General features: G+C 39.9%; 1 protein-coding gene across 1 annotated transcript; it reads right to left on the bottom strand.

Moving 5' to 3' along the window:
- Positions 1 to 2,198: 2,198 nt before the first annotated feature.
- On the bottom strand, positions 2,199 to 7,765 carry LOC128622788 (globoside alpha-1,3-N-acetylgalactosaminyltransferase 1-like). The gene is made up of 3 exons (XM_053649525.1): positions 7,496 to 7,765; positions 6,947 to 7,012; positions 2,199 to 4,657 (listed from the first exon to the last, which is right to left on the bottom strand). Exons 1-3 carry the CDS (start codon positions 7,527 to 7,529, stop codon positions 3,726 to 3,728), a joined length of 1,032 nt encoding a protein of 343 aa, XP_053505500.1. The 5' UTR covers positions 7,530 to 7,765; the 3' UTR covers positions 2,199 to 3,725.
- Between the last annotated feature and the right edge of the window lie 2,609 nt (positions 7,766 to 10,374).

Here is a 10,374-nt window from a genome sequence, read left to right on the forward strand (position 1 = left end):
ACACCCTAAACTTACTATGTGTGGACACACAAGGAGCTGTAGAAAAACAAAGACATGTGTATGTGCAGACTGGCATGTAATAGAGTAAGAAAAAAGACGATTAGGTCCTTCAAGACATGATTTACACTGACACGTGTTTAGATTTGAAAAAGCGCTATAGAGCGACTGCCAGGGCAAGCCTCAGTGCCTTAGATTATCATTTCATTTTTCAGCTTATAGTTATTATAGTGGTGCAGTATAAAGGAAAACTTACCAGATAGGTATAGCATGCAATGTGCACTTGACAAGACACAATGCACATAAGAGCATAGGGGTACTGAGTGAAGGACTGGACAGTGGAATAGCATCAAAGGTCCGACTTGGTGCTGGCAAACATAGTCCCCTATATATGGAGACGTGTGGGACACATTGTATTTTAAAAGATGATAAACATGCTGAGAAAACAGTATTTCTACATTGTTCTCATAAACTACCGGAAGCTAAGAGCGATCGTCTGAAAAACTCGGGACCTCACAATGTCCTCTGAATGTCCTCAACGTTCATACAGATATTTTTTGTAGCGTTCAGTAAACACTAACATCTTTTCTGACATCCTTGAAATGTTCCAAAAATCCCTTTGCTACTCGAAAAATGTCTTATGTAAGACCAGATAATTGAATTTCCTCTCAATGTTGTAATTGTAATGTTATTGTAATGTTAAAAGAACTTTACTTTAAAAAAAAAAAAAAAAATCATCCCGTGTTAGTATTGTAATGTGAACAGATGCTTTTATGATGCTTTTGGGAAACTAAAAGTATGGATAATATAATATAATATAATATAATATAATATAATATAATATGCATTTGAATATTTTTTCTCCTTGACCCCGTTTGATCCAGGTTCAACCTAAGTTTCAAGTAAAGAATAATCTGTTTCTTATTGAATTCTACATTTACAGAAATTGTCAAGAGTGGTCATTGTTTGTATAGCCTCAAGTTGTTGCAGTATTGAAACCAGGCTGCTTTTCTGCTGGTATGTTTAAAATATGTCCTTTATATCACAGTAAAAGAGTAATGGAGTTTTGATTAGTTCTTGACTTTCTTTTCATATTAATGCTCGTCCCCCACATCTGTAAAGCAAAGCAATAGCTGAGGACTGAGATGATAGAGACACGTTAGAGCCTGATCGCGTTTCCTCTCTCGAGCACCTCGTCTTTGTTGACACAAGTGCTCATCATGGTGAGTCGTTAGTGCACAGAGCCATTGTGTGGCAGCCCATCACAAAGCCTGCCTGCTGGGGGACATAATGAAGAACGGATGGGATTATTTCACTAAGATCAGTACTGCAGACTTGGTCAGAGTTGGAAGAAAAGATGTGACGAAGCAGCCTTCTGTTTAAATGGAGTTTCCAATCAAGATCAGACAAGCAACAATAGTAAATAATACTAATAAAAAGACATATTGTAATCTGATGTTGTCTCTCTATATACATGTACATTCTATTTTTTGCTTTTCAAACTTTTTTCATTGCCTCTGTTTATATATAATCTTGTTCATTTTTAAAATTTATTTATTTGTACAAAATATTATGTTTTTTTCCTCTCCTGTTTTTATTTAACCTTATCCCAAATTCAGATCAGCTAGCATTGTGTAAGCAGTGCCTTAAGCATCGCGCCATGAGTCATGTGTAGACGTCAGACAGTCCACACCGGACGTGTCTCACATGCGTTTCCATACTTGCTACTGGCAGGAGAAAGACCAACAACGCAACTCCGGTTGCCCATTACCGCCTTAGTTTCCTGTATAAATGTCCCGTAGTTTCTTAATAACACTGCTACCCACAATTATATAACAGGATACAAGAACAAGAAGAGGAAATCTGCTCCATACTATACCATAGTAGGCCCACTGACATGAAAATGGTGTGAATACAACGGACTATGTCCATAAAACCAAAAGAATGGGATAAACATCTATTTCTAAGTTGTGTTTGCGCTTGATCTAGTGTTCTGCTGGCTGTAATCACAAAACTGTTCACCTAAAAACACGACACGAGACAGTGAATAATCTGTATATTTGTGTTTGTTTTGTTTCCCCATGTTGGAGTAAAAATGAGTACAGTACCATACAAACGCACTGCTATGCAATGACATGTTGCACGATCATGACATCTTTGTAGGTTAGGATTTTAAATAATGTGCATAGTCTTAGTCTTGACAAGCAGCGTGGTGCACGTTTGTAAGCTGTTGAGTCAGTTTGGTGTACCGTAGTATGGTGTGGGATAGAGACACATGTTTTTCTGTCTATAAAGAAAGTGTAAAGGAGGTGAGAGGGAAGCACCTGGGATGGAAGAATGATATGGGAGAGGTAGGAAAAAGGCTTGAAAATAGAAAAAGATTGCACCATCTGGTACTGGTGGTGAAACAAACAATATTACTGCCCCTGTGGTGATGTTTTTGCTAGTGGAAATCCCATAAGCAAAGAATCTACGTGGAAGATGGAAGACGGATGACTCCCCCTCTCTAATTCACTGTTTACGGAGTGCACAATGACTCACAATGACGCACAAATGCATCCCAAAGCTGTATATCAGAATAGCCAGTATTGGGCTGGAGTCAAGATGAGCTGGACACGAGGGGATATTAGTGGAGCAGCAGTCATTTTTTTTAAAAGATATAAAGACCAGGACTGGTTAATGTTTGACCAGCAGAGTCAGTCAGCTCGGGTACCCTCTCCATTAAACCCTTATCACATGAAAACACAAATGTTTGAGCTACAGTATATCACTTAGCAGACACAGCTGGTGTGGCCGGTCGCTTGTTTAACCAGAGCAAACCAGGTTATTCCTGTTCCATTTAAAGGGAAAGATACACAACTCTCACGACTGTAGTTTATTCCAGTAACATGTTAACACCCAAGGGATTAAGAGAATAAAAGAACCATAGTAAATGTTTATTTAGGTGTTATTAAGGCTTGTTGGAAGTATTTAAAGTGGTGCTGAGTGGATTCTGGAGAAAGAAACGAAACAGAAGTACAAGAAACACAAGAAATGTATTGTATTTCCCTCATTAAGAAAATCCATACATTCAAACTGCAGATGTCCCTAGAAATGATGTCTACTTTGTGTACGTTTACATTCATTCGCAAGTTCATCAAAACAACTTACAATTAAAAAGAGGATACAATCTAAGCAATTGGGTTGAAGGTTTTGTTTAAGGGCTCAACAGTTACGCAAGGCAGTCCTGGGATTCAAACTCAAAATCATCCGAGCACTAGCTTAGAACTTTAACTCCTGAGCTACCACTACCACACAAGAATGTCAGTCATAAATTAAAAGGTCCTTATGGTGCCATTATTATTAACTTCCATAATTGGTGAACACATATATCAGTTTAAGGGTTTGTTTGCAAAAGTAACTCTACACTGAAATGAAGTGCAACCTTAGCTATCTTATCTGCAACATTTTTATAGCATTCCAATACCATCTGTCAGGTTCTAAAATGTTTTATGTAGAGTATCTATTATGATCTGTAAATGATGCACTTTAGCGTGCTAAACTGACTACAATAGCGTGAAATTAGGATGTTCTTTAAAATTTTTTTTACCAACTCTCATTTGTGAGTGAATTCCAGTAAGAATATCTCTAAAACTCACGTTTTGGCATGCACTGATATCGTCACACAGTCAAATGTTCCTTTCTGTGTCATCAACACAAGTATTCTGGTTGTCCCCTCCTTTCTCTCTTCAGCAAGCATTTGTATTTCCCTTGTAGTTGCCTGTCGATAGGCATTGTCTCCCTATTGAGCGTAGCCTCTGAGTGGGCACTTCAGGGACTCCAGGTGACTCCCACCAGTTGTACTCTGGTGAAAGGACACAAGTGGGCCTATGGTTGATCAAATAGCGGTTAAGGTAACTCTCTTCTAATTCTTTGGCTCGAATCCCCTTCTCCTGGTCCTGTAGGATGAGTAGGGAGCATGTCTGAGCCATGGCTAACACCTTGGAGCACAGGCCTCCATAGAACTCAGAGCTGTAGTAATAGTCACCTTCCCCCTCTTCAACATAAGCCGGTGAGACTGGGTTCTTCTCGTAAGGGTAAGAGTACCTAGGTTTTCCATAGAACAAAGGATGTAGTGTGGCCGTCAGCTTGCCCAAGATCTCTATGCCCACTGGGTTTGTGAATTCCTGGTCAACATCAATGCAGTAGACATAATCTACCTCCAGATTTATCTGCTCCTTAATGAGGGTTGCAAGCAAAGCCATGCGCCGCAGACTGAGCCTATCCCAGCCTGGCATCTCAGCCACAGGAATGACACGCAGCTCCCTGTTTAGCCCCAGATTCAGGGGAGAATCCAGTTCTCGTGGTCTGTCAGTCAAGACGTAGTAAGTGACGTAGAAATTGAGCAGGAAGTAGAGTTCGGCAGAAGACAGGAGGCGTTGTAAGTAGTGATTATAGTTCCCGATTGCCAGGATCGCCAGGCCCGTGCGGGCACCAAGATGGGCAAACTCGTCTCTACGCCAGACCGAGGATTCACTGTCCCCCCACACCAGGGGGGCACCCCAAGGTGTCATCACAGGAACCTCTTTAATATTCAATCCTGATCGCCTTTGCTGAACTCCCGACAACAGAGACATGGTCTGGATAGGAACAGCAGACATTCTCTTCTCCCTTAGAAAGTCTGAAAAAAATTTGATGAGTAGAACCATTTCTCAGGTATTCTTAATTTACTCCAACTTATAATTTCCATTGATTGTAGTTACAATAACTGGTTATTGCCCAGGCTTTGGTTCACATATTGGATATTGCATATTGGTGTGTATAGATCATATCCACTACTAAACCCTGATGGGGCCATATGGACCAAACTGGAATATATACATAACTGCATTAAGAGAACATGAACAATTGGAACCCAACTATAATTATTCGATTTTGTGATAAAATGTCTAATGGAAACCACTACGCCAATTCCCATTAGCAAGTAAAACAACACTTATATTGTTTTGCTCAGTAGGGTTGTTCCAGCAACTTGGATAATATGAAATTGTCATGTAAACATATAACTTCTGTGGAATACTCCTCCATGCTTTTGACACTTAAGGCCCTTAAAGTGATATTTTACTACAAGACAACATGAGAGTCAGTAACTAGAGCTCCAGACAAAAACAGAGATGATGGTTATTTCCTTAACGGGGTTGACGCTGTTTTAATAAAATGGTTGTTGCTCTGTCTGCACTTATCAATGTGCTTTGGTGCAACAACTCCCCATAGTGCAGAAACAGCAAGATGGATTTTATTAAAATTGAGTTAGTCCACAAAAGTAAACCATCAATGTTTATATTTAGCAATAGTTATTGAATTGAATGTCGTTTTAGGGTGAAATATCACTTTAATGACCTAGATTCTGTTTATTTCACCAGCGTCTTGAAGTTTTATATCCTGTTTTTGCTGCTGATTCTCAGGATCACTTGTACCTCAGTTGATGCAAGATCCAGAAGCTCCTACACATACAGCGTTTTAGACACAATTTGGAATACTCTTGATGTTTTTTAAAATCCAGCTTAAAAACTTCCTTGATTTCTTACACTATATGGCCAAAAGTATGTGGACACCTGACCAATCCACTTCTATTTGTGCTTTTTGAACATCCTAATCCAGATTTATTCCTCCTTTGTTCTTATAATACCCTCCACTGTTCTGGGAAGGCTTTCCACTAGATTTTGGAGCGTGGCTGTGGGGATTTTTGCCCATTCAGCCATAAGAGGTCAGGTGCTGATGTCAAGGCAAGGAAGCCTTGCATGCAGTCAGCCTTCTAATGCATCCGAAATGTGTTAAATGGGGCTGAGGTCAGGGCTCTGTACAGGACACACGAGTTCTTCTAAACCAACCTTGGCAGACCATGTCTTCATGGAGCTCACTTAGTGTGCAGGGGCATTGTCATGCTGGAACAGGTCTGGGCAGCTTAGTTCCAGTGAAACGGATTTGTAATGGAACAGCATACAACGACATTCTATACAATTGTGTACTTCCACTTTTGTGGCAACAGTTAGGGAAGGACCACATATGGGTGGGTGTGATGGTCTGGTGTCCACATACTTTTGGCCATATAGTGTATATTTCTGTTAAACTTCATCGAATATTAGGAACGCAAGTTCTACACTCTCAGAAATGGTTCTTTAAGGGTTTCTAAAAGGGTTAGATAGGGAAACAATTCAGTAGGATTTGACAGTGGCTTGCATAAGTATTCACCCCCCAATTTGACCTTTTCCACATTTTGTAGTGCTTTAATTTAATTGGACTTGACTGAGAAATTTTACCATTTGTTTTACACAATAAGTCTAAGTGTACTTAAACAAAAAAGCAGACAGTTGTTGGTTGCATAATTATTCACTTCCCTGGGAGAATGGTACTTGTATCTATCAGCCATAGGCATCTGGATCTGAAAATACATAGAACTTTGAGTTTCCCAACCAGAGGGACAAGCCATCTAACCATAAGGATTCTACAGGGTTCAGTACAGATTAAATATATACTGCTATACTGTATATATTACCAAAGATTATTATAGATGGTAAATACTAATCAGCTTATAGATTAAATACAGTATAATCCTCATTAGATTTGTATTTTATGAGGCTATTGCTACTTATTGTTTCTTTTAATGACATCAAGTCCTTTATCGTTCACTCTGTTTTATGTAAAGCACTTTTTTGGAACTGTCTTGAATTATTTTGAGGTTAAACTTTTAAAAAGCGAATCTTATATAATCAATTAAACATGAGAGAAATTATAATGGATTATGCTCCTTTTACAGTCATTTTTAAAAGCCAGTGACAAATTATTTCCCTAAGCACAAGTGATCCTTTTTTTGTGTGTGTGTTTGGATCAGGCATGTGCCTGTGGGCTATGAGGCCTTAGAGCCTTGACTGATTTCAAAATGGTGACATGGACAAGATTCTGCACTTACAAACCAGTCCAGCGAGAAGACACACACCCAAGACAAGCAGTGGCTTCCGATTCCCAAAAGAAAATCCTGTAAGAGCGAGTATATGAATATACGTATGAAAATGAACATAGTACTGAACAAATGATGTCATGCGTGTAAGACCTTTGATGTCATGTTAAACTTAAATGCGTGTTGTTGCACAGCTTTAGGCTCATGTTCCTGTATGACAATTCAACTTGTGCATTAAACTTGTTGAAGTGAAAAAATTTGGTGGACGTCTCCACATCTTTGCACGTGCCGAGATCCTGCAGAGAGCAGAATATGAAAGGAATGCAAGTTGTTCGGTGATACCATGCGTTTGTTTCTCTGTCTTTTGAAGAACTGCTAGGTACTTGGAATGAGACACAGTGTCAATGCTAAAATATATTGATGATTGCGTATTGAAAATGCGAAACAGAAATATGATAGATTAGCAATGCTAGCATGAAGAAATAAAGATCAACAACAAGTGAGCAAGCCAGGAAAAAAGTGAACGAGAGAGATTAAGTAGCAGAGCAAAGTCTCACTGACCTGAAGGCAGCCTGCAGTATGGGAACAGAGCCATGTCTCTATATTTCTGCCGCTCTCTCTCGCTCTCTTTTCTCACTTAGTTTTAATCCAGTTTTCTCTCCCACCCGTCTGTTGTTTGTTTCCTTTCTCTCCCGATACTCTTAGTTACATTCTCATCTGCTGCTTTCTTCACTCTTTTTCTACCCTCTGTTTTGATATGGTTGAGTTTAAGGAATCTGTTCTGGCTCTAACCCACAGCAGCCAGATGTTTACAGCATTCTGGTGAACAGATTTCAGACTGAAAAGAGAGAGGAGTGTAAAAGGGGGATGGATAGGTTGCGCTGAAGGACAGCATGCAGATCTGCTGTTTATTAGCGCAACATAATAGGCTAATAGGCTATTGGATATTATAGACTTTATTAGAATGAAACGTGCGGAGTTCGCACGTTCTTCCCGTGCTTTGGGGGATTCCTCCAGGTACTCCGGTTTCCTCCACCAGTCCAAAGATATGCGTTATAGGTTGACTGGCATTTCCAAATTGTCTGTGTGGCTGTGTGTGTGATTGTACCCTGAAATGGATTGGCACCCAGTTCAGGGTTTCCCAACACCGTGTGCTTCAAGTTCCCTGGAGTAGGCTCCAAGCTCCCCCGTGACCCTGTATAGGATAAGCGTCATGGAAAATGGATGGATGGATGGATGGAAGTGATCTTCAACAATATATATTACTTTTTGGGCGGGTTTAAACCGCTTTCAACGACATGTTTCAAGAGCTCAGTTTCACTTTGAATAGCAGTTTCTTACTTGCTGATAGTGGAGCTAGTGGGATTTACCAACCTAAAGAGAGTGATGCAGCAGCACTTTAGTGATTCCGTCTGTCCAGTCTCACCTCCTCTTCTGCACACTCTGCTCAAACAGATCAGCTTCCAAAGCTTCATGTTAATATCTACCTGATATGTTTATCTGATTAATACAACCTGAGTTGAGTCTCTGCTGTAACTCACCTTACCTGCATTATGTACTCTAGCAGTACTGACTTTCCAGAGTCCAGCGTTTGTTGTCTCTACTACTTCTATGTTGGATTTCGCATTAATAAGAGGCATGAGAAAAGGGTGAGAAAAAACACCTTGTTCTTTTTATCTCTTATGTTTGAGATTGGGACGCATGGTGGCGGTTAGCACGTTCGCCTCATACCGCCAGGGTTGGGGGTTTGATTTCCGCCGCTGCCCTGTGTGGGCGGAGTTTGCATGTTCTCCCCGTGCTGCAGGGGTTTCCTCCGGGTACTCCGGTTTCCTCCCCCAGTCCAAAGACATGCATGGTAGGCTGATTGGCATGTGCTGCAGGGGTTTCCTCCGGGTACTCCGGTTTCCTCCCCCAATCCAAAGACATGCATGGTAGGCTGATTGGCATGTCCAAAGTGCCCATAGTGTATGAATGGGTGTGTGAATGTGTATGTGATAGCACCCTGTCCAAGGTTGAACCCTGCCCTGTGCCCCATGCTCCCTGGGATAGGCTCCAGGTTCTCTGCGATCTAGTAAGATAAGTGGTATAGAAAATGGATAGATGGATGGATGGATGTTTGAGATTGTTGATTTATGTAGCAATGTCCCACTGTGATGTCAGTGTGGCACACAACAGCTAACGTCTGACAGGAATAAGGAAAATACAGCACCAAGCAACAAATTAGCACCAGAATTATTAAGAACGTCACAAATATTTCAATAAAAACATATTTAACGTGTTTCATGGTGGAGTTTTCCGCCAGAAGCTTTTTCATGTTTACACCACAAGATGGCACTATAACCTTTTATACAAACAAACAGACTATGAAACTATCTGTAATTTGAACATGAATTCTCTTTCCATTGCTCTTTTAATACTGTATGCATCTTTTTCTTGCTTTTCATTTCGGCTCCTCTTTTGCAATATGTTCTTGCAATCAAATGACACTTAAATTATTAATGATGTTGGAGCAGACTTTAGGAGGGAGAGCATTTAGGACTCTCTCTCTCTCTCCCTCTGAGTGTGTGTGTGTGTGTGTGTGTGTGTGTATGTAAGTGACATCTTTTTCCTCGTAATGGAACCCCCCCAAAAAAAAGGCCCCCTGCGAAATCCCACACACAGACCACAAAGCGTTCGCTTGCAAGATAACTTTACAGTTTATTATGATGAAAAACCATATATTATAATATTCATACATAATTGAAACTATATTGGCTTTTGTAAACATCTTTAATCAATCAACATATATAAACACTGACTACACTGAAAAATGAATAAATTACAGGATGTGTGTGAACGTTCTTCATTCCCTCTCTATCCATCTTGATATTCTCTTATCTGATTTTTACATTTTCTCAGAGCTGGCAGAGAAGTGGGGCAGGGCTACAATCACAGAACCAGGCAAACGTAATTGAAACCAGGCTTTTATGGTACACTCCTGCTGTAAACATAAGAGTTAATGCGTTTGCCTCATGAATATATTTAACTGAGCGTCATGACGAGCAAACATTGCAGCGTTCAAACTTGTTTTACTAACATCAATCACAGACAATAGCTTTCAGGTCTTTATTACAATAAATATGCTGGATTTATTCGTGTATAGTTCTGAAATGATTCACACGTAACACAAAACTACCTGCAATAAGAGCGGGTTGTTATATGAGATATGATGATGTCAAGGTATAGCAGGATTCAATAGATAGTTATTTTTTTTCCTATTCATTTGCATAAATTACTAGGAATCCATAGAAAAATAAATCTTTATTTCATATTATGAACTGTTGAATATACAAAATAAGCTGAGTCCCCTACATAGGCCATGGTAGTCTAACAACTCTTTTATATAGTTCAATCCCTTAACGATTTTCCAAACCGTTCACCCATGTGGCCTTGGAAAATTA

Source organism: Ictalurus furcatus, chromosome 18 (genome assembly GCF_023375685.1).
Source record: "Ictalurus furcatus strain D&B chromosome 18, Billie_1.0, whole genome shotgun sequence".
Classification (NCBI taxonomy): domain Eukaryota; kingdom Metazoa; phylum Chordata; class Actinopteri; order Siluriformes; family Ictaluridae; genus Ictalurus; species Ictalurus furcatus.